We start from the raw sequence: 25,931 nt of genomic DNA on the forward strand, positions 1-25,931 counted from the left end.
CCTCAGCATATATACAAATGAGAACCTGATTTGACAATCTCAAGGCTACTACAACATTACAAGGGTAGACACTATTATATTTAAGGCTTAGGGTGAATCAAACGCAGATACGATTCGCCCCCGGTTTCTGATAGTATTGGACGAATTGCCCGAATTTTAGAGTAGTTCTCTTCATGCGCATAGGGCAATTTAGGTTTTTTTTGCGACTTCACAATCAAACGATGTCGCATTATCTGTAGGTTTTTTGGATGTCGATGTTCATGGCATTGGGTATCTTCGAAGCAACCTGTTTGAGAGAAATGAAATTCTTACACAATGATGTTAAGCGGCAGAAATATCTAGAAATCTGCTTGCTTTCTAGCAAAATTTAGTATATGACGTACTTTCTTACGTACTTGGGTACAGGTAACCCTGTACGCTCTCCATTGTTAACATTACACACAAAAATTCTATCTTTATTACTAACAAAAGTCAACTTGAATGACCCATAGTATGCTAGTCATTTACAAAGATTGATGTGTTATCACAGCATCAATCAATATAAACCTGAAATAAAAACTTTTGGTTTGACGAAGAAATTTCAGAAACGTACCAAGTTTTCATGGTAGAAAAACATTGAAAAAAAAGCACATGATGGAATGAAAAAAGCGATTAGATTTGACATTAAATAATATCTTCTAAGAACGCATTGCAATGCTTACCCTTATTCTTTGTTAGATCGAACTGATGAGATGGCCATGGTAACGTTGTCCTGAAAACTTCGGTTTAATACTTACTCGTCCGAATGGCTCAAGTGGTTAGTGCGCTGGCCGGTCGTAGTGGAAAGTCTCGATTCAAATCTCGCTGGTGGCAGAAAGATTTGTTATCGTGACTGGATATCGGATACCAGTCGACTCAGCTGGGAATGACGCTATGACCAAAGTCACTCCAGACGTGCCCAGAATGCAACGTACGCGAGGAACCAGCGGATTTTTTTGAGATCACTCAACGAATCCCAAAAGAGCATTTAGGCTCGAACGATCCTACCTTTTTAAAAGATAAAGGGAGAATCCCTCAAGAACTCCCCGCAACATCGAACACGTATGCCGAATAGTATACTTCTGCATGGTTTGAACCAGACTGTGTGGGAGTCCCAGGATAACAAGAGAAGCCGCGAGAGATTTAGGTACAATATATGTAGCTGACAATATTTTTTCTTTCTAGAGACGCTATATTTCTTTGGTTTCCCGAGTCAGTGGCTCGTACTTTACCTTCTTGTGTACGTATGTCCGTTCAATGTTGCTATTATGGGATATAGCAGCATCAATAATATACGCGAAGCGACCTGTCTTCCCAACTAACAACACGCCAGGCTTGTTATGTGGTATGTGGCGATCAGTTAGAACTTGCCGGTCCCAATACATGCTATAACCAGAACTATCTAGCACTGCCCGCGGCCCATATCGGTAAACCGGACATGTTCCCGTGATCAGCCCAGGCTGGTATGCAAGGTTTTAGTGGATCACCTTACATACAACATTATGCCTAGTGGCATATTATATTACACCGTCGTTCATCGCCCGCTCTTTCATTATTGGTTTTTTATAAGCTCGGATGGCGACCACGATGTCCTGAATGGCACACATAAATCCCTCCCTCTCGGCAAAAAGCTCCCCAGCACAGAGCGATCTGTTCGACAAATTGCTGCCAAAGACAATTCACGTGTTTACCGTGCATTACCTTCGACTTCCATTGATATATTCGCGCTTGGTCTGATTTCACTCAGAAGATTGAAAGATCGATCATTCAAGTTAAGTGAAGTCAGCCCACAGTCTGCCTTACAAACAACCGTATGCAAGGCACACGCCTGCGGCACGAGGCAAGGTAAGTTTGGATGATGCATTCGGAATTTGGACATAGCCCTCCGTATCCGCTAAATGTTGGTACCCTAACTGAAAAGACGGAGGAACTCGCAAGAGCCCTTCGGAAAAGGTGCATTGACATCTGCGCTCTGCAAGAAACCCGATGGTCTGGTGCCAAAAGTTGCGACATTGAACGCGAACGCGGTAAAAATGGCTACAAACTTCTCTATTTTGGTAACCCACACACTCAATATGGTGTTGGCATTGCCATCTCAGGGGGTTTCCGTGATGCCATTAAAGAAGTTGAACGATTTGATGATCGGTTGATGAAGCTCACCATTATATCAGCTGATCGCACTATTCACTTCTTCCCCGCGTATGCACCACAGGCAGGTCGACCTGATGCCGAGAAAGATGCCTTCTGGCAACTTCTCGATGAAAAAACTTGTCACGTGCCTGCTGACGATTACATAATCATTTCCGGCGACCTTAATGGTCATGTGGGTGAAAAGGCAGACGGTAACAGGTGCCATGGGGGAAAGGGGCTCGGAGCGCGCAATGAAGGTGGTGAGCGTATAATCGATTTTGCGGACACCCATGACCTTGTACTTATGAATACATGGTTCATCAAACGATTGTCTCATCTTCCCACATTTTATAGTGGGAACAATGAAACGCAAATCGACTATATTCTCATAAGACGCCAACATTTTACCACTGTCACTGATTGCAAAGTCATTCCCTATGAGACCATCGCATCTCAACATCGGCCGTTGATTGCCGTCCTGCGAATTAAGCCACCGATAAAACGGCGTGAGGAACGCACTGGCCCGCCGCGTATTAAATGGTGGCGATTTGGTGAGAAGAAAGAAGAAACGGTCTCACTCATACGATTGCCAACCATTACGAATGTGGAAGAATCATGGAACCAAATGAAAGACACGATCCACAAAGCGGCCTCAGCAACCCTCGGGGTTGCCGGGTAAGCGGTACATCAACCGAGATACTTGGCTTTGGAATGATGATGTTGAAATGAAGGTCCGTGAAAAGAAACGCCTCTACCACAAATTTCTCGACGATAAAACGCCTGCTAATTGGCAAATTTATAAGAATGCCAACCGGGAAGCAAAGAAAGCGGTCGCTGTCAAGCGAACCATTTCAAAAATCTTTACGATAAACTGGACACTCGGGATGGCGAGAGAGATCTGTATCGACTTGCTAAAAGCCGTGATGAACGCACATAGGATATCGAACACTTCTGTTGTGTTAATGACAAGGACGGTATTTTGCTTACTGATCGTCGAGCCGCGACGGATAAATGGCGAGAATACTTGGAGCAGATTTCAACTGAAGAATTTGCTCATCCTCCACTTCCACAATCATTGCCGACATTTGGAGCAGTTCCACCAGTCAGCGCAACTGAAGTCGAGGAGGCAATAAAACAAATGAAATCGGGGAAAGCAACAGGACCTGACGACATCGCAGCTGAGCTCTGGAAAGCGAAGAGCTGGGACCCAACACTGTGGCTCAGTGAATTCTTTAACCGGGTTATTCAGGAAGGAAGAACACCATCTGACTGGCAAGAAAGTACCACTGTTCCAATATGGAAAAAAAAGGTAGCCCAGCAGAATGTTCAAATTACCGTCCGATCCGGTTACTTTCCCACACCATGAAGATTTTTGAACGCATTCTTGACAACCGTATTCGCGAAATCGTTGAAATAACAGTGAATCAAGCCGAATTTGTCAAGAACTGCGGAACTACTGACTACTCATGGAGAGACACCGTGAGAAACATCGCCCTCTTTACATTGCCTTTCTGGATCTAGAGAAAGCGTTTGACAGTGTACCACACGAACTCATCTGGTATGCTTTTCGACAACACTTCGTGCCAGAAGAACTCGTGCGCTGGGTTCAATTGCTCTACCACGATCCGAAAAGTAAAGTTCGAAGTATGGCGAGTGTATCAAAACCGCTTCGTGTCTGTTGGTGTTCATCAAGGAAGTGCCCTCTCACCACTCCTCTTTGTCCTTGTTATGGACACCGTCACACGGGATATCCAACGTCCAGCGCCCTACACACTGCTTTATGCAGATGATGTTTTCCTAGCATCTGATAGCAAAAATGATCTCGAGCAACTTGTTCAAAAATGGAATGATCGCCTCATGCAACACGGTCTCAGATTGAATTTAAACAAAACTGAATTTTTGACGACCGATCCCCATGAAACAGGCCCAATCACTGTCAGCGGCAGTGATCTGCCCAGAACTGAGCGATTTAAATACCTCGGGTCGGCGCTATCAGCCAAGAGAGCTGCGTTACGAAATTGCTTCACGCATTAACGCAACCTGGATGAAGTGGCGTTCTACACCTGGTGTCCTTTATGATCGACGTATCAACGACCGTCTCAAATCTAAAATTTACCGCAATGTCGTCCGTCCAGTCGCTCTCTATGGTTCTGAGTGTTGGTCGACCATAAAAGACAATGAACGGCGTCTTGCGGTAATGGAGACGAAGATGCTACGTTGGACTAGTGGCGTCACACGTTTGGATCACATCCGAAATGAGGATATCCGCGATCGTTATGGGGTTGCACCGATCGTGGAAAAGTTGCGAGAGAGGCGTCTTCGATGGTATGGTCACGCAATTCGTGCAAACGAGAATTCACTTGCCAAGATTGGTCTGAACATCGTCGTCGATGGTAAACGACCAAAGGGCAGACCTAAGCAACGGTGGCTTGATACGCTGGATGGGGATTTGAAAGCCTCGAGATTGCACCCAGATCAGGCATTCGATAGAGCCAAATGGCGAAGCCGATCACGACGAGCCGACCCCGCTTGTGAACGGGACAAAGGCTGAAGAAAAAGAAGAAGAAGATCCGCTTCTGGATATTTTCCAGATCAGTCTTCGTCGAAGACAATATCTCGAATACATATGCCAGTGAGGGGATAACGAATATGTTCAGTCATCATCATCAACGACGCAACAATCGGTATCCGGTCTAGGCCTGCCTGCTAACGAACTCTAGATATCCCGATTTTGCGCCGAGGTCCACCAATTCTATATCGCTAAAAGCTGTCTGGCGTCCTGACCTACATCATCACTCCATCTCAGGCAGGGTCTGCCTCGTCTTCTTTTTCTACCATAGATATTGCCCTTAAAGACTTTCCGGGCTGGATCATTCTCATCCATACGGATTAAGTGACCCGCCCACCGTAACCTATTGAGCCGGATTTTATCCACAACCTGACGGTCGCGGTACGGCTCATAGATTTCGTCGTTATGTATGTTATGTGCATCTATTTTATTCTTCCCCGAGAAATACGATTTCAGTATCAACTTTACACATTGCGGGAATTCATACAGCAGAGTGTCCTTCAGATCACCAGCTCGAGCATAGGTTCTTTGCAGAATTCGTAGGTATTTGTAGAAGTCCCTCTTGATCATAGCCTGGATGTGGAGGTCACCAATGCTATGTCCGGCATGCGACTCGTGATGACATTTGCGGATGGCTTGGATTCGATATTTGTGTAATCTAAATTCTACCCGAATATCGCGGCTGAACATGTCTAAGGTGGGCGTCAGTACCAGCATGCAGCTAAGATGGTCGTCAGTAACAGCATACTGCTTGATGTTATCTAAGTACATCAAGTGTGTCAGCTCGCACTTAGCACGTAGGCATATTTTATTACAAAACCATGCCATCTAGCATCATTCAGTAGTCGTGGAAAGGGGTTCTGTGCCATGCAAAACCGGAGGGGACTCAACAAATCCTCCCGGAAAATGCCTCTTCGTATATCGATGGACTCTGAGGTATTGCATCCTCAAATGAAAACACCGACAAGGTGGTGCTACCAATATCCATCCATCCATTCCATGACTGTCGCCAAAAACTTTGTTAGTTTGCGATCAATGCGATAAAGATTTAGGACATCGGTTAGCAGGTATGTGGGAGGCTATCGAAAGCCTTGGCATAGTCGATATAGCAACTAAAAAGGTTTCTTGTGCCTCTAGTTGCATACCGTCGTATCCGACAGCATATGACAGAAAGTTTCTGCTTTAATGTGTCCAGAGTTTGAACTACGGGTGTTTCACGGGGGATGGCATAGCTCCTGTAAACCCTTTGCAGTTTATTTATCACCAGTCTGCTGGCATTGCCAGTGCTGATTTCAATCAGCCCCGCCGACGTTTCAGACGAATTTTCCATGGTGGATCTCTTCGGTCACTCAATCTAATAACGCGAAAGAGAATTTTCTGACCGTTGTGATCTGACAACCTTAACTGCATCACAATACACAAGGGATTGTATTTCCAGAAGGGGCATATCAGTACATGGTGCAATCTCATCGTTGATTTGAGGTAGAGTTCTCGGAGTTGCTGGAGATGCATATAGTCTGGCAATACCTGTTCTATGCAAAGGATCTATTTCAGAGAATTCAACACACACTCTTTGGAGAAGAGTGCTTTAGCGAGTACTCAAACTGTTGCCTGCAGTGTTGCGTGGTGCTATTGATACCGCCGCCTCTGCCCTCATGGACTCTTGGTCGCTAGTTTCCGCGATAACCTCAAGTCAAACACGCTCCCTGATGATGGCCGGGATTGTGTCGTTGTGAGTAAAAGCGGTACTGGTATGCGATTCGCTGCACAGTCATGTGCGCGAAATGCAAGAAGCGCTCGACGAATCTGTGATGCAACAAGGGACAGTAAGATGTTTTTCCCGCCCCCGCCGTTATTTCATAGTACGCCGCGATTAGCGGTTTCGACGCCGTGCTGTCTATTACGACACCCCAACCCACTCACCAAGTCGAACGACTCCAGCCAGTTTTCCGTATCGGATCTTAAAATCCTCCTCATTATTTTTGGTGGTGCATTTTATCCCTAACTGCCAGGTGTGGTGATAGTTTCCTCAGTGATTATTCTGCAAGACTGCAAAGTTCCTGCACTTTCCTCACCTACCCCCTGAGATGTTGCGGTGGTCTAGAGCCATTCAAACACCACCTCCTTTCACAAGCGGGCTTGGGACCGGCTACGGCGGTATTATTAATATCAATACTTAACTGGTATGATTATTATTTATACTTAACTGGGCATGTACATATTTTTTTAAAATCCAAGATGAAGTGAATTAATCTTTCTAAAAACTGAACGAAACCTAGAACACTATTTAAAGTATATAATCCAAAAGCCGTGAATTAAGAAAGACATGCTGAGAGGAAACATTGTTTATCAGAGTAGATGGATCGCTTCTAATTCCAGCTAGCCTTGATCAAAGACAAAATGTGCTAAGAGTGACTAATAATCAAAGACGAGAGTTGAATTCACAGTTTTAAATCAAATGGTATGTGTCATGTGAATATACCAGTAAAAAATACATATATCTCGTTTTTAGGAGAAATCAACTAGATATCGTTTGTTTGAAAAGTAAAAGCGTAGATAAAATCGACAAAGTTGAAATTGATGAGTAAAGTACGGTCTTTTCTTTGCAATAGATTATTTTTTCTGCTCTCTCAAGATGGTAAAAAAAAACGCAGGATGTCTAGGACGCATTAGTCCAGTCTTTTCGCCCTCGAATTCTTTCAGTCAAGACCGATTTTCTCATATAAATTAATTATTTCGAAGAAAAAATGTCCATCCCCTTATATCGACGCTAAGTAACTTCTGTTTCTTAACCACCCTCCCCACCTCCGCTCCAAATTTCATGTCATGGTCTTGACTGAAAGAATTCGGAGGTCGAATCCGATTTTCAGCTTTAATGACTGAATAACCATTGGAAATTTGCTTTCGAAGTGAACGTTGTTCCTTTAATGGGGTCATCCCGTGTGTCGGGTTGGAGAAATCGATTTTTTTTGCATGAATTGTATCTATATATAGTGGAGAATATGTGGGCATAGGGATTTTCCGATATTTCGAGTCGTTCAGAAATTACAGTGTTAAACAGGTAAGGAGTTTGCAGCCTCAGTTAGAGTACTCGATGAGAAAGAGCATCGAATCTTTTTTTACCTGTTAATTTTTTGACCTGAGCCTTATAATTTCGAACACAGGTATAAATATAAAAAGATGGAAAACCAATCAATTGCCTAAACTTATTTGCTGTTTGGAATAAAAAGGATAAGCCAGTGAGTGAGCACCGAAAGGCTTTCAAACTATACTCAGTTATATTTTGTTGTAAGTATTGTGCTGTTTGTGTGTTCAGTGATTTTTTTAAATGGATCGTACGAAGGGAGATCGCTTTAACGTTCAACGTCATGCTCGCACTAAAAAACGAGTATTTCATGGGAATCGATACTTATCAGAGAAGAAAAAGGACTTCACATCAACATCAGCAAAGAAACTTCTAGCAAGCATGAACATGGATGTTTCGATTGCGACAAGTTTTGTATATTGTATGATATATTGAATTTTAATAATAATAATAATCATTGGCACAACAATCCATATTGGATCAGGGCCTTGAAGTGTGTTAGAGCACTTCATTCAAGACCGTAACGATACACTAGGAGGCAATGTGGTCAGCATTGCGCTCGCCCGAGATTATTACCCTGATTTGACTCAGGTACTCATTCACAGCCGAGTCGACTGGTATCCGACGTCAAATCACGATACAAATCCCACTGTCGCCAGCGAGATTTGAACCGCAACCTTCCGTACGACAGCCTTGTGCTCTAACCACTCAGCTACCCGGACACATTTGAATTTTGCTGGAGTTTTCTCCGGTATTTCTGTAAATTTCTGCTAATAATAAAATATACGTAGTAGTAGAAAAGGAATGCATAGGAACTGTCGAGAAAAGAATGGGAACGCGGCTTAGAAATACCAAGAAGAATCACAAAAGCATTGGTGGAAAAGAGGCTGGAAAACTTACTGATAAGGTTATTAACGACCTCGCATTTTTTGGGCTAGCTATGCGTCGACACTTAAATTCCATACAAGGAAATTTGGGCAACTTTCTTCCATAAATGTTCTACAGACGAAAATCCTCAGCATCAAAATTGTCCAGCAGGCGAGGACAGTTGGTGCAAATGGCGCAAAGCGGAAGCTAAAGGAGACTGGATAGTTTTCATCACGAGAAGGCCGCTTTGACTGAAGAAGTTCAAACAGTCATCAAACCAATCTACGAAGGTTTGTCACGAGATGATCTCTTGAACAGATGCTCAGGAGCAGAGACCCAGAATAACAATGAGTCTTTAAATACATTGATCTGGAATTTCGTTCCTAAACACCTTCATTCTAGGACCAAGATCGTAGAAATAGCCACTTTTCTGGCTGTAATTATTTTCAATGAAGGATTCAATGGCATTCTCAAAATCCTAGTGACAATGGGATGTCAAGTTGGTCACATATGTCGGTTTATATCGACCGCCGTAACGAAGCGCGAATTTGGCGGTTCGAATGACGACCGACTGACCTAAAAAAAGAGTCAGAATTGAAACCAGAGAGCAACAATCGGCCTTACAAGACTTTTTTGAAGAAACGGAGGGTGCTCTCTATGGACCAGGTATAACAGATTAATGGTGAATTTAAATTTCACTGTTGATAATCACATTTAAATTTTCAAATGCGTTTTTCTCGAAACTGCATCTTGAAAATCGGCTGCCACCATAGCTCAAAATCTATCCAACCAAATTCTTTGAAATTTTCACGACTTCTTCAATACATATTTCTACTGTCAGCAAACTAGGATAATTGCAATCGGACTGGTCGTTTTTTTTTATTCATAAAAAAAGTCGTAAAAAAACACCAAAATCCAAAAAATGAAGTTTAAAAGCCCACGAAAAATTTACCTTTTAATATTTTCTAATTATCCTAGTTTGCGAACCGTGGAATATTGTCCACATTAAAATGACGTTTAGTTTTTTTCCTCAGATGAACACAGCGGCCTCCAGGGTGGCAGCAGAAAAACACCTTTTTTTGAAGATGGCTGCATAAATTGACACGTATTCCGAAAACTAGCTATGATATCAAGCTGAAAAATTTACTACATATACTAGAGATATCAATAAACATATGATGAAATCAGGTTTCTATCTTCATCCAGTCCTCCAAAATAATTTTTCAAAAAAAGGCAAAAAAAACGGCCTTCACACGGGATGACCCCCTTAACCTCGAACGACAAAGTTGTCTCAGATTCACTGTCTACCAAGTTATCATATCTCAAAAAGGAGAAAGTGGCGTTTCGCGGAACGCATCGGATTATGTGTAGATATTTGAAATTTTATGAATGAAGGAACATTGTATTGGCTCACAAATATTAAATTCAAGTAAGGAATAAATAAACGTCTTCTTTACATAATAATAATAATAATCGTTGGCGCAACAATCCATATTGGATCAGGGCCTTGAAGTGTGTTAGCACTTCATTCAAGACCGTAAAGGTACACTAGAGGATTACCGTACTGTAGGAGGCAATGTGGTCAGCATTGCTCTCGCCCGAGATTATTACCCTGATTTGACTCAGGTACTCATTCACAGCTGAGTAGACTGGTATCCGACGTCAAATCACGATACTAATTCCACTGCCACCAATGAGATTTGAACCGCGACCTTCCGTACGACAGCCTAGTGCTCTAACCACTGAGCTATCCGGACTTCTTTACAGAACCACTATAATCTGAACCTACGGAATGTAATTCGGATGTCCAACGGGCATATCCATCACACAGGATATACATATAAACGTCTTCTTCTGTCTATCTGTCTATCTGTCACACGCACTTTTCTCAGAAACCGCTATACCGATTAGCACGAAATTTGATGAGAAGGTTGGAACTGTGGACGTCCAGACATACAGTGAGTGATATCCTTCTACGTGGAGATTTAGGTGGGGGGTCCCCATACATGTAAAAGGGGGGTGTACAATTTTTTTTCACCAAATATAGTCATGGGGGGTATCAAATGAAAATTCTCGAAGCCAATCTTAGTTTTAAAATTTATTAGAAAGGCGGGGAGTAGGAGGGATCGAAAGTGATGATTTCTTTAACGGACCCATTCTCAGAAACTACCCAACCGAAAAATCTGAAAAAAATCATTAAGCTGCCTCTATTTGGTGCCCAGGCCTCAAAATACTCCCCATATCGATATCCGTTCAAATTAAGTTAATAACAGAATATTACCATATTTTTGGAGATATTGAGTAAAACCCAGAGTTATAAAAGTTGCTAATACTATAAAATATAATATGAAGCGTATATCCCCAAGTTTGATCAAAAGCATGCTGTTAGTAACAAAGTTACAGTAGCTCAAAGTTGACTTTACCGTGTAAATTTACTGCAACTGAATATCAATATCACACTAAAGTGGGTAGTCAGACATGATAAATGCGTATACATAACGGGCTACGTATAAATATACTCACAGAAAAAGCCAACAAAACCTTTCATACCTGAAGCGCCCAGCTTCCGGTTTCCCGACTGTTTTTATTTTCCAACACTGTAGGTTCTTAACTAGTTTACACTTCTTGAGAAACTTAATGACTCCCAGACTATTGTACTCCTTGTTGTTCTGGAGCAATGTACAATTTTATAGCACAGCCGTTTCGATGTTTTTTTTTTTTTGTATGAAAGTAGGCATTATTTATTTCCAACTCAGCTTTCTAATCAAGTCTTCCATTTAAAATTACATCGGATCAGAATATTCTAATGAAGTATCTCTGATGATAATCGATTTCTTTTTTAAGCTCTATCAATTTACCCTGATGATAATACTCAGTAGATCAAAATATAAAAATATTATCTTTTTATATTTCAGATACAAAAAATTAGAATTTGCCAGGGAGTTTTACGGGAAATCATAAAATTTCTTCAAAATGGCCGTGCGAAGTCATCAATATTTCAGTTTAAGGTGGAATAATTATCAAAGTACTATGACAACTGTCTTTCAACAATTACGAGAGGATCAATCATTTGTAGATGTTACTTTATCTTGTGAACATGGTTCAATAAAAGCTCATAAGGTATTAAATATTTGAATTGTTGGAGTAGTTGAATTTTTCACTTTAGAAAAACTTTTTATTTTAGAAAAATTCAATAATTTATTGTAGGTTGTACTATCGGCGTGTTCTACCTACTTTCAAAAGCTTCTACTGGAAAATCCCTGCAAGCACCCAACAGTAATTTTACCGTCTGACATTGTATATGCGGACTTAAAGACAATAATAGACTTTGTTTATCGAGGCGAGATTGATGTTACGGAATCAGAACTTCAAGTAAGGACTATTTACATTATTTTATAACTAGAGCCAATTTTTTCAGTACGCTATTTTCTATTTGCAATGCCTTTCTTTCCAAAAATGTGATTATGAAGGAGTTGACAATAATAATAACGATTTGAAATGTTCACATCCGCTTGCAAAGTATGATGGTAGCTCGTTTCTAGACTTATGTCAGGATCATACTGCGATATGTTGTTAGAATCCACCCAACTAGGCAGATCTCTTATCAATGTTACAATTTCAATATAAATCGAGTTTATCTAGTCTGCATTAGACTGCTTATAGATGCTTCGCTTCACTTCAATTCACTTGCCAAGATTGGTCTGACACGAGCAAAAGGTCGGCCGAAGCAACGGCGGCTTGATGCACTGGAAGGTAATTTGAATGCTTTGCGACTGACAGAGTAAAATGGCGCCATTGATCAAGCGAGCCAAGCCCGCCTCCAAACGGGAAAATGTTGAAAAAGGAGAAGTCTTTTAAGGCCTAGATTTTATATAGGTACATTATCATGATTTTTTCACTGGTTTGATAGGTTCTGAGAACGAGACTGGTTCTGAAAAATGTTAACTGAACCTTTACATCCTTTATTCACATCTATGGAGAACCATAGAACGCGACAGGGCGGACGACACTGCGGTAAATTTTCGAATTCGTACGTTCGTTGATACATCGATCACGAAGAACGTCAGTTGTGGAACGCCACTTCATCCAAGAAACGCTGATACGTGAAGCAATTTCATAACGCAGTGCACCACTGGATCAGTGCTATCGATCATAAATAATTAAATCAGTCAGTTATCAACAGTTCGCTGCCACTGACAATGGTAGTGTCTTTTTGAAGTCGATCGTCAAAAATTCTGTTTTATTCAGACCGATTCCTCGAGGTCAGTTTTGCTATGAGACGGTAAGAAAACATTATCTGTATAAAGCAGTATATAGGGCGTTGGATGTTGGAAGTGCCATTTGGCAGTGTCCAACATCATCAACGGCGCAACAACCCGTATCAGGTCTAGGCCTGCCTTAGTAAGGAATTCCAGTCATCCTGGTTTTGCGCTGAGGTCCACCAATTCGATACCATCGTCGTCGCTCCATTTGAGGTAGACCCTGCACACGTCTTCTTTTTCTACCTTATAGACTTGTATATATGTATATATATATTATAGACTTATTTATATATATTTCCGTGCTGGATTATCTTGCCCCATAAGGATTTAGTGATCCCTATTGGTCCGGATTTCATCCGTAACTAGACGGCCGTGGTATCCCTTTTAAATTGCACCATTATGGAGGCTACGGAATTGTCCATCCCCTCATATAGGGGATGAAAAATTATTCGCAGAATTTTTGTCTCAAACGCCGCCAATAGCTTGTAGTTTTGTACATGCGGAATGGCAAGCGTTGACCCTACAGTGTGACGTTTCGAGCGACAGTTTTTGTAAGCTGAAATAGGCTCTGCAGTCAACAACCATCCAAGATATTGCGCTGCGTGCTCGATCTGGACGAAGGTAAACTGTACATCTAAGGTTGTTTTCCCATAATGTCATTATCATCAGCAATTAAAGCCGGTAGGGTGGATTTGAAGAGGATGGTGCCTCTCGCATTAAGATTAGCATCGCGGCTCATTTTTTCCAAGGTCAGGTTAAAGGGGATGCATGACAGGGCATCCCCTTTCTTAAATCGTTGTTTGATGTTGAATGGTATCGACATTGGTCAGGGTCCGCCTAATCAGTCTTATCAATTTCGTGGGAATACTGAATTCTGTCATGACCGTGTACAATTTTAAACTGGCTATACTATCATAGGCGGCTTTGAGGTCGATGAAAAGATGCTGCAATTGATGGTCATATTGCAACAGTTTTTCTATCGCTTGCCGCAGAGGGAAAATCTGATATGTTACTGAAGTGAAGCCTGTTTGGTAAGGACTAATGATGTTCTGAGCGTATCCGGCTTAGTCAGATAGGGGATATCTGCACTGCATGATACCCCCTATTTTATGTATGGGACAGATATTACCTCGTTGCCAGTAGTCAGGCATTGATTCGGAATCCCACAACTTGAGCATCACTTGATGAACCGCTTGGTGTGGTTGATCGCCTTCATATTTATTCGGTAGTAATAGTAGTAGTAATAATAGTATAGTAGTAGTAATAATAATAATTGTTAAGTTGATGAATTGCACGCACGGTTTTTTTCATACTTGGTGGTGACAGCATTTGTCGGACGTCTGTAGTTGACTTCGAACTCGCTGATATTTTGGTTGATGCGCAGTTCATCAGACTACTCAATCCACTCCAATATGCCCATACGGTCAGAAGTCAGATTCCCGCCTTTGTCTCCGCAGAATGGACATCGAGGTGTGTAAGGTTGCATCCTCCTGATTTTTTGGTAAAATTTCCGCGCCTCGTATGGTTGTGCTCTGTGTTTCTCGAGTGCAAAGACTTGTTGGTTCTCCAGGCTTCCTTTTTTGCCTGTAAAGTCGCTTCTCCACTCGACGGAGTCCGTGATAACCCGCTGCGCATGCTTGAGTTCTTTGACGGTGCGATATTCATCGTCAAACTAGCCCTTCATACTTTTTTTGAAATGTGGTCGAACTATGTTTGTGGCCGTATCAATGATAACGTTATTCAATGGCAGTGTTGATATTAAAAGCAAAGAGGGGTGTTTCCTTGATGTACACCGACAGAGACGCGAAACGGATTTGAAATGCTTGTAACACTTCGAACTTTACTTTACTACTTTACGGAGTAGAGCCATTTAACCCAATGTACCAATACTTCTTGCATTATGTGTTGCCGCAGAGTATATCAGATGAGTTCGTGTGATACACGGTCAAACACCTTCTGTAGATTCAGAAATGAAATGTAAAGATGTTTCTCACCTGTTTTGTCCATGAGTAATACAGAGTGTATTGCATCAGTAGTTCCGCAGTTCCTGACAACCCCGGGTTGATTCACGATTATTTGAACTACATCGCAAATACGGTTGTGAAAAATGCACACAAAAATCTTCAGGGCAAGGGATAACTTATTCTAATGCTTAACTAATTCTAAAAGTACTATGGTAGAAAATTAAAAAAAAATTATTTGTTAAGCTAAGTGATAAGCTTTAAAAGAATCTAGGTGGATTGAAATTTCACATTGTTCTCCCTTTGCAATATTGGAAAATCTTATATTTGAATTCATCTTTTACAGTAAGGTCACCCTTTCAATCTTTTCTAATACTGTCTAATGATTTCAAAGGATCAGAAGGATCAGGCTTTTTTTGTGCAGATGTTGCAAAACGCTTTAAAATATAATTTGCTCTATTTCTCTTAAAATTCTAAAGGAAATATTTGATTTGTACTGACGATTAACCAACTTTGAACTAAGGAAATATTCATAGCGGTTGGTAATCCCGTAAGCGAGATTATTTCTACTTTTTTCGCACGAAATCGTCACCATTTAATGCGCGACGGGCCAATGCATTCCTCACGCTGTTTTATCGGTGGCTTGCTAAACGGCTCTCAACGGCCAAGTCAGTAACGGTAATGAAATGTCGATGTCGTCTTATGAGGATCTAGTCAATTTGCGTTTTACTGTTCCCACTATAAAGTGTAGGAAAATGAGACAATCGTTTGATGAACCATGTATTGACAAGTACAAGGTGGTGAACATTTGGCATGCAGACACATATTTGTTTTGTTCGGACTAATTTGCTTACGTCCTAACACCGTCCATGCGTCAAGAACCTTTGCCCATTTCTCGGCAGAACTGGGACCCTTTCTGCCACGGTGACGCAGGTAAACATCCTAGCATTGCTGCGAGGCGTTGAATTCAACATGGTCATTTTTGTTTCCAAAGACATTGATACTTTTTTTTAGTCGGTCCGCCGCGGGACCAGTCACAAAGAGAAATCACGGAGGATTTAGCGCAGCGGAGTAACTCCAACTATACTTTATTCATTTCCTTCTCTGATATCAGCATTTTATTTTTGTATTAATTTAACCCTTATTTTTTATCTGGGCTTGGGAACAGCATGCTTGTAGAGCGTAAATATCAATGCGCCTTTTCTGAAGTGCTCTTGCAGTTCCTCCCTCACATTCCAGTGAGGAATATTTAGTATGCAGGCACGTATTAGTTTTTCCCAAACTAGTTTATTTACGTTCTGCGCCATCCACGCGTCAAGAACCTTTACTGATTTCTCGACAGGACCATAGCAATGCTAGGAGCTTTGAATTCGACACGATCATTTTTGTTTTTAATGATATTGAATGGATTTTCATGTTCAGCCTGCCTGAGACCTGAGAATTGCATAGTGGAATAACTCCAACTTTATTTTATTTATTTCTTTTTCTGATTTCAGTTTTTTTTTACTGAGGATAGTACAAAGTATGTTGCCTCGACCTTCCTTCTTTATCTGGGCTTGGGACCAAAATGCTATGCAAATACCACAGCGGCGATAAGCTCTTGGAATACAGTTATCTCAGGTAATCTTGCCGATTAATCGAAATATGATGCTCCGATGGCACTACAGACGAATATTGTTGAAGGCTAGGAATTTTCAGTAACGTTTCATGGGTTGTTTGCATACAGCAGTACAGAGAGAACACAGGTGCGGAACAACCCCAGATACCCCTGAGATATCTGCATTCCTAGATTTTGCAACACCGAAGGTAGATCTAGCGCCGCTAGTGTGCCAAGCGACTCCGAGTTCGTTGTCATCGTGGAGAGTACGACACCTTCAATACTCGTCCATTAATATAAATGGGAAGACTGCAATGACTAATCAGGCTGAGAGCGTTGGTTTTGTTGATATTTATATTTAGTGTGACTTTAATTACCCCTTTTTCAAATCAACAACAACGCCAAATTCCGTGACCGGTGAGGTAGTAAGCAAATATCGTCAGCTTAGTCGAGGTGTTTGAAGGAAAATGCCATATTGCAATGAAGCGAACCACGTCCTCCGGTCAGGGCAGCATCGAGAACTTCATTATGGGAAGATATAACATCATCGGCGTCATATGTCGCTCTGATAATAGCTGTTAGTTTCCTTCGAATACCCCTATTGCGCAAGTACTCCAGAGACTCGCCCTGTATTCACTGCCGAAAGAAAGGAAAAGAAAAGCATATGAAGCGGAGATCCTCAAGATGTTAATGTGCTCAGTGCAGTAGAACCCAGAGCGGAAACCAGCCTGCTATTGTTTGATACATTGCAAGATTATTTAAGTTTTTATCTTTGCGACGGCAAGGAACACCCAAATACACCTTCAATTGTCACACTCACGGCTTTTGTTTTTCAGGTGTTTCAGCATCACTCGCTTCTTCAATCCCAGGTAAAGATCTAAGGTTCCCGAGCTCCTGTAGAAAGTGTAGGTATTGTAAAGAACAGCTTCACGGGGAAATCATTAAACCTGGTGGTCATACTCCATTTGAGCGGGCTGATACGTGAGATGATTTCGCTTTGCGATGTTTTGAACTGTGTGCCGCCGATAAAGCAGAAGTCTACGAACCATTCTCCGTTTTATCCATTGCCAGGCAAATGCCTTCCTATCACATGCCCGAACACGGCATTGTCAGAGCCCACTTTGGCATTCAGATCATCCATCACCATCCCAATGTCACCCTTAAGAAGCATCTCATGAACTACATGTATGTTAGTTGCTCATAGAAAGCATGGTTCCCTATTAAGGAAATTTCGTAAGACTGCGCAATTGTTATATTACTTTAATTGGTTCTAAATCTTCTAATCTAAACCCTGCGCTTCAACTTCAGTTCGATACCGAGTTTGTGTCTATTGCCCTTAGGTTTTCTATATCGTAAAAGCAAAATAGCACAAAAGAGAGGGGGGAGTATTCTCCACTATCTCATTTCGTTTAAGCCCAGAATGTCCGGCTTACATCGCCCTTTATGGTTCTGAGTGCTGGTTGACTATCAAAGACAATGGGCGGTGCCTTGCGGTAATGGAGACAAAAATATTGCGCTGGAACAATGGCGTAACATGTCATGATCACATCTGAAATATGGCCATCCACAATCACGATCGTGGAAAAATTGAGAGAAAGACATCTTTACTGGTTTGTGCATCGAAGTCAATGGAAAATTACCAAAAGACTGAGCGAAACAACGATAGCTAGGTACATTATATGGTGGTTTGAGAGCCTCTCGACTTCATCCAGATCAGGTACGGTTACGAGGTCAGCTCATCTGAGTCAGCTCACCACTTCTCTCGGTTGTAAGCTTAGTTCAAGTTGAAGAGATAGGTTCTCGAAAACAATCTAGCATATGTTATTAAACCATCGCTGTTTCAGTTAGCCTCAGTTTTTATACTTGAATAGAAGTGGCGTTTTAAATGTTGCCTATACTTTCTTCTGCAACAATCAACGTATTTATTGTACAATACATACATACAAAAAACACTTATTATCAATATTATAGATCGATTATAAATTAAGCTTATTTCACATTCGTACTTGGTATAGTTTTCAGGCTGGTACAAAGGAAACTTTCCCTAGATTTTTTTAATTCAATTGAATACATCAGTGTATATAACATTTTTTGTTTTGATTTTATGGTGCATGAAAAGAAAAAATTTTTTGGGTACTCCCACTCTGGAACATGGTACGTTTAATTGCCCATGAGAAAAACATGGTTCCTCGAAATCCACATTACACATTTGAGACGATTTTCCTTGAGCTTTATTAACGGTCATAGCAAAGGATAAACGCACGGGGAATTGAAGACGTTTGAAATGATTTTTTCACCGAAAGTTTCGTCCCATTGCAAAGTTTTGGTGAATTGAGATTTCGAAGAAATATGACCAGCTTTCAAATTTAAACGATGCCGTGGCATACCGGATAATTCCAAAGAATAAAAGGATTCAACCAGATAATTGACTGCGTCTTCAAAGGGGGGTGTACATTTTTTTTCACCGATTATGGTCGTGTGGGGTATAAAATGCAAGGGCTTAATTAGTTCTTTTCGAAACTGATGGCATTTTTGATACTGGTTGGTTGAATGTTAAAATTGTGTATTTCATTTGAATTTATATGTATATTTTGAATTAGAGGTATATGCGAATAAGAAAACGTGAATAGGAAATTTCTCACACATGATGAACACAAAACCTTCATACCCGAAACGTCCAGGTTCAAAGTTCCTCGCATCGGAAACACAAAACCTTCTATACCGGAGGCGCTTAGCTTCCGGTTTCCCGACTTGTTTGGTATTAAAATTGCGCGTTATCTTCATTTATGATTCTGGTAGTTTTGAAAAATGTTTGGAAAAACGCGATCAATTCCTTCTTCCTTTGATGGTGAAATTGTTCAGTTATTTGGTAACATGTACATACATGTAAAAGGGGGGTGTAAAAATTTTTTTCACCGAATATAGTCATGTGGAGTATCAAATGAAAGGTCTCGATTAGTACTTTTCGAAGCCAGCCTTAGTTTTGAGATTTATTAGAAAGGCGGGGAGTGGGAGGGGTCGAAAGTGATGATTTCTTTAACCGACCCATTCTCAGAAACTGTCCAACCGAAAAATGTGAAAAAAATAATGAAGCTGCCTCTATATGGTGCCCAGGCCTCAAAATACTCTTTATATCGATATGCGTTCAAATTAAGTTAATAATAGTATATTATCATATTTTTGGGGAAATTGAGTAAAACCCCCCTTAACTGTATCGAAGAGTTATAAAAGTAGGAGTAGTACAGTACATAGTACATAGTACATATAGTTTGATCAAAATCATACCGTTAGTAACAAAGTTACAGTAGCTCAAAGTTGACTTTACCGTGTAAATTTACTGCAACTGAATATCAATATCGCACTAAAGTAGGTAACAGACATGTTAAATGCATATACATAACGCGGCTACTTTCTTTTTCTCCCTCGTCTAAATTTTGTTGTACCAATTCTGTGTCATCTGTTACAATATTCAACAATTTTTCGTTGGAAAGTGGCACTTCAGGAGTATTAATTACGTCAAATATGGTATCTCCTCTTCATCGATTTCGTCAAAGCCTGTAGTTTTCGCAATCTTAAAAATTTCTCTGTTGATTTCTGAATCGCTGTCGATATCAATGCCAGAAGGAGACCCAACCGCTTCTGACCAGATTTTAGGTCAGGCATTGTTCATCGCGCCACTAGTTATTTCTTTTAAAGTAGCTTCGACATTTTCAACAACCTTGAGAATATTAAAATTTTTCCAGATTTCTTTAATTGATCTATTCAAAACTATTATATCGTCTAAACGTTCCACCAACTGCCTGGAAGTTCGACGCAGATAGTATGGTATAAAGGTAGCAATTACACCTTGGTTCGTGGGTTACAGCAGGGAAGTGGCATTTGGCGGTAGGAAAACCACTTTCACATTTTCATCGCTTTAGTTGTGCCGTCTCCATAAATTGTTCTTCCTACAGTATGCTTTGACTCCTGGACAAAATTCAAGTTACCCAAGCCTTTTTATTATGTCTCCAAATAACTGGCAGCGTGGTTTTCGAAATATTGTTCAAGGCCCTTGGCCTCAGGCTTCAGTTTGTAGTCGCCAGTGGAATTTGCGCCCAAAACAAGTGTCTTTGGAGACTTTGAAGCCTGTTGTTGTAGATTCTTCTTTGAAAATAAATGTACGTGATGGTAAAAGCTTCCAATATCGACACGCTTCCACCGACTTTAAAAACTTGTCTCGGGCTGTAATCGCCTTCATCAATAATACTCTTAAGCATGTCGGGAAATTTTTTCGCTTCTTCATAATCAGCACTAGCCGCTTCTCCAGTCAATTTTGAATTATGCAGACCAAATCTTGCTTTGAAATTGCCGAACCATCCTCAACTTGCATTAAATTCGAAGGCTTCGTTTTCACTTCTGATGGTATTGAACAAACTTTTGTTGGGCGACTGCAGTTGACATTGGTATGTTTCTCTGGTTCATGTCGAGAATGCAGGCATACAGCAATTTTTCCGTCTTCTCTAATACAAAAGGTCGGTGTTTTGTTATTAGGGTACTTCCTTCTTCTCCAGGAAGTACCATAATAACAAAACAACCGCCTCAATATGCTCGCGAATTTTTCCGTATTCTTTTTCATCTATTTGATAGCATATGCTTTCAATCCTAAGGAAACAGCCACTTTCGTGGCTCTCTCTCCTTCGTCCAAACGTATAATTACTCCCATTTTTAAGGTTTTGTTGGGGTCACCATACATGTAACGGGGGGATGTAAAATTTTTTTTCACCAAATTTAGTCATCTGGAGTATCAAATGAAAGGTCTTAATTAGTAACTACCCAACCGAAAAATCTGAAAAAAATCATGAAGCTGCCTCTATATGGTGCCCAGGTTTCAAAATACTCCCCATATCGATATCTGTTCAAATTAAATTAATAATAGTATATTACCATAATTTGGGAAAATTGAGTAAAACCCCCCCCCCTTAAGTTTATCTCAGAGTTATAAAAGTTAGTAGTAGTATGAATTATAATATGAAGCATATTATCTCCAAGTTTGATCAAGATCATACTATTAGTAACAAAGTTACAGTAGCTCAAAGTTGTCCTTACCGTGTAAATTTACAACCCTAAGTACTAAATCTGACATGCTAAATGCATATTCTTAACGGGCTACGTACAAATGGGATAGTTATACACTCAAAAATAAACACAGAAGAAGCAAGCAAAACCTTTCATACCTGAAGCGCTCAGCTTCCGGTTTCCCAACTTGTTGTTTTTAAGGGGGTCATCCCGTGTGAAGGTCGTTTTTTTTTTGCCTTTTTTTGAAAAATTAATTTGGAGAACTGGATAAAGACATAAACGTGATTTTTTCACCATATTAATATCTCTAGTATATGTGATAAATTTTTCAGCTTGATATCGTACCTAGTTTTCGGAATACGTGTCAATTTATGCACCCATCTCCAAAAAAAAATGTTTTTCTGCTGCCACGCTGGAGGGCGCTGTGTTCATCTGAGGAAAAAAAACTAAACAGCATTTTAATGTGGACAATGTTCTACGATCCGCAAACTAGGATAATTAGAAAATATTAAAAGGCAAATTTTTGGTGGACTTTTAAAACATAATTTTTTGGATTTTGGTGTTTTTTCCGGCCTTTTTTATGAATAAAAAAAAACGTTCCGTTCGATTGCAACTATCCTAGTATGCGGACAGTAGAAATATGTATTAAAGAAGTCGTGAGAATTTCAAAGAATTTGGTTGGATAGATTTTGAGCTATGATGGCAGCCGATTTTCAAGATGCAGTTTCGAGAAAAACGCATTTGAAAATTTAAATGTGATTATCAACAGTAAAATTTTAACTCACCATTAATCTGCTATACCTGGTCCATGGAGAGCACCCTCCGTTTCTTCCCATTGTCACTAGGAGTTTGAGAATGCCATTGAATCCTTCATTGAAAATAACTACAGCTAGAAAAGTGGCTATTTCTACGACCTTGGCCCCAGAATGAAGGTGTTTAGGAACGAAAGTCCAGATCAATGTATTTAAAGACTCATTGTTATTCTGGGTCTCTGCTCCTGAGCATCTGTTCAAGAGATCATCTCGTGACAAACCTTCGTAGATTGGTTTGATGACTGTTTGAACTTCGTCAGTCAAAGGTGCCTTGTCGTGGTAGAAACTATCCAGTTCTCCTTTAGCTTCCGCTTTGCGCCGTTTGCACCAACTGTCCTCGTCTGCTGGACAATTTTGATGCTGAGGATTTTCGTCTGTAGAACATTTATGGAACAAAGTTGCCCAAATTCCTTGCTTCACTCCTTGTATCGAATTTGCGTGCTATCGAATAGCTAGACAAAAAAATGTAGTGAGGTCGTTAATAACCTTATCAGTTAGTTTACCAGCCCCTTTTCCACCAATGCCTTTGTGATTATCCTTTGCATTTCTAAGTCGCTTTCCCATTCTTTTCTCGACATGTCCTACGCATTCCTTTTTTAATACCACGTATATTTTATAATTTGCAGAAGTACCGGAGAAAACTCCAGCAAAATCCAATATACAATATACAAAACTTGTCGCAATTGGAACATCCATGTTCATGCTTGCTAAAAGTTTCTTTGCTGATGTTGATGCGAAGTCCTTTTTCTTCTCTGATAAATATCGATTCCCATGATATACTCGTTTTTTAGTGCGAGCATGACGTTGAACTTTAAAGCGATCTCCCTTCATACGATCCATTTAAAAAATCACTGAACAGACAAACAGCACAATACTTACAACAAAATATAACTGAGTATTGCTTGAAAGCCTTTCAGTGCTTACTCTAGACTGGATTATCCTTTTTATTCCAAACAGCAAATAAGTTTAGACAATTGATTGGTTTTCCACCTTTTTATATTTATACCTGTGTGCAAATTTATAAGGCTCAGGTAAAAATCTTCTTCTTCTTTTTCTTCAGCCTTTGTCCCGTTCACAAGCGGGGTCGGCTCGTCGTGATCGGCTTCGCCATTTGGCTCTATCGAATGCCTGATCTGGGTGCAATCTCGAGGCTTTCAAATCCCCATCCAGCGTATCAAGCCACCGTTGCTTAGGTCTGCCTTTTGGTCGTTTACCATCGACTTCGATGTTCAGACCAATCTTTGCAAGTGAATTCTCGTTTGCACGAATTGCGTGACCATACCATCGAAGACGCCTCTCTCGCAACTTTTCCACGATCGGTGCAACCCCATAACGATCGCGGATATCCTCATTTCGGATGTGATCTAAACGTGTGACGCCACTAGTCCAACGTAGTATCTTCGTCTCCATTACCGCGAGACGCCGTTCATTGTCTTTTATGGTCGGCCAACACTCAGAACCATAGAGAGCGACTGGACGGACGACATTGCGGTAAATTTTAGATTTGAGACGTTCGTTGATACGTCGATCATAAAGGACACCAGTTGTGGAACGCCACTTCATCCAGGTTGCGTTAATGCGTGAAGCAATTTCATAACGCAGCTCTCTTGGCTGATAGCGCCGACCCGAGGTATTTAAATCGCTCAGTTCTGGGCAGATCATTGCCGCTGACAGTGATTGTGCCTGTTTCATGGGGATCGGTCGTCAAAAATTCAGTTTTGTTTAAATTCAGTCTGAGACCATGTTGCATGAGGCGATCATTCCATTTTTGAACAAGTTGCTCGAGATCATTTTTGCTATCAGATGCTAGGAAAACATCATCTGCATAAAGCAGTGTGTAGGGCGCTGGACGTTGGATATCCCGTGTGACGGTGTCCATAACAAGGACAAAGAGGAGTGGTGAGAGGGCACTTCCTTGATGAACTCCAACAGATACACGAAGCGGTTTTGATACACCCGCCATACTTCGAACTTTACATTTCGGATCGTGGTAGAGCAATTGAACCCAGCGCACGAGTTCTTCTGGCACGAAGTGTTGTCGTAAAGCATACCAGATGAGTTCGTGTGGTACACGGTCAAACGTTTTCTCTAGATCCAGAAAGGCAATGTAAAGAGGGCGATGTTTCTCACGGTGTTTCTCCATGAGTAACCGCGCAGCGTGTATTGCGTCCGTAGTTCCGCAGTTCTTGACAAATCCGGCTTGATTCACGGTTATTTCAACGATACGGCGAATACGGTTGTCAAGAATGCGTTCAAAAATCTTCATGGTATGGGAAAGTAACCGGATCGGATGGTAATTTGAACATTCTGCTGGGCAACCTTTCTTTTTCCATATTGGAACAGTGGTACTTTCTTGCCAGTCAGATGGTGTTCTTCCTTCCTGAATAACCCGGTTAAAGAATTCACTGAGCCACAGTGTTGGGTCCCAGCTCTTAGCTTTCCAGAGCTCAGATGCGATGTCGTCAGGTCCTGTTGCTTTCTCCGATTTCATTTGTTTTATTGCCTCCTCGACTTCAGTTGCGCTGACTGGTGGAACTGCTCCAAATGTTGGCAATGATTGTGGAAGTGGGGGATGAGCAAATTCTTCAGTTGAAATCTGCTCGAAGTATTCTCGCCATCTATCCGTCGCGGCTCGACGATCAGTAAGCAAAATACCGTCCTTGTCATTAACACAACAGAAGTGTTCGATATCCTGTGTGCGTTCATCACGGCTTTTAGCAAGTCGATACAGATCTCTCTCGCCATCCCGAGTGTCCAGTTTATCGTAAAGATTTTTGAAATGGTTCGCTCGGGTGACAGCGACCGGGTTAAAGAATTCACTGAGCCACAGTGTTGGGTCCCAGCTCTTAGCTTTCCAGAGCTCAGATGCGATGTCGTCAGGTCCTGTTGCTTTCTCCGATTTCATTTGTTTTATTGCCTCCTCGACTTCAGTTGCGCTGACTGGTGGAACTGCTCCAAATGTTGGCAATGATTGTGGAAGTGGGGGATGAGCAAATTCTTCAGTTGAAATCTGCTCGAAGTATTCTCGCCATCTATCCGTCGCGGCTCGACGATCAGTAAGCAAAATACCGTCCTTGTCATTAACACAACAGAAGTGTTCGATATCCTGTGTGCGTTCATCACGGCTTTTAGCAAGTCGATACAGATCTCTCTCGCCATCCCGAGTGTCCAGTTTATCGTAAAGATTTTTGAAATGGTTCGCTCGGGTGACAGCGACCGCTTTCTTTGCTTCCCGGTTGGCATCCTTATAAATTTGCCAATTAGCAGGCGTTTTATCGTCGAGAAATTTGTGGTAGAGGCGTTTCTTTTCACGGACCTTCATTTCAACATCATCATTCCAAAGCCAAGTATCTCAGTTGATGTACCGCTTACCTGGCTTGGTGACCCCGACGGTTGCAGAGGCCGCTTTGTGGATCGTGTCTTTCATTTGGTTCCATGATTCTTCCACATTCGTAATGGTTGGCAATCGTATGAGTGAGACAGTTTCTTCCTGCTTCTCACCAAATCGCCACCATTTAATGCGCGGCGGGCCAGTGCGTTCCTCACGCCGTTTTATCGGTGGCTTAATTCGCAGG

The 25,931-nt window shown here is 41.2% G+C and overlaps 1 protein-coding gene across 3 annotated transcripts in view; it reads left to right on the forward strand.

Moving 5' to 3' along the window:
• LOC119659472 (longitudinals lacking protein, isoforms H/M/V) overlaps positions 1 to 25,931 on the forward strand; it is a 110,685-nt gene that overhangs the window by 32,289 nt on the left and 52,465 nt on the right. For all 3 annotated transcript variants that reach the window (XM_038067563.1, XM_038067562.1, XM_038067564.1), the window contains 2 exons: positions 11,585 to 11,789; positions 11,877 to 12,041. In XM_038067563.1, coding sequence (XP_037923491.1) covers positions 11,643 to 11,789; positions 11,877 to 12,041 — 312 coding nt within the window. In that variant the 5' untranslated portion in view covers positions 11,585 to 11,642. The remainder of the gene's footprint in view (positions 1 to 11,584; positions 11,790 to 11,876; positions 12,042 to 25,931) is intronic.

The sequence above is a fragment of the Hermetia illucens genome, chromosome 6 (genome assembly GCF_905115235.1).
Source record: "Hermetia illucens chromosome 6, iHerIll2.2.curated.20191125, whole genome shotgun sequence".
In the NCBI taxonomy this organism is placed as follows: domain Eukaryota; kingdom Metazoa; phylum Arthropoda; class Insecta; order Diptera; family Stratiomyidae; genus Hermetia; species Hermetia illucens.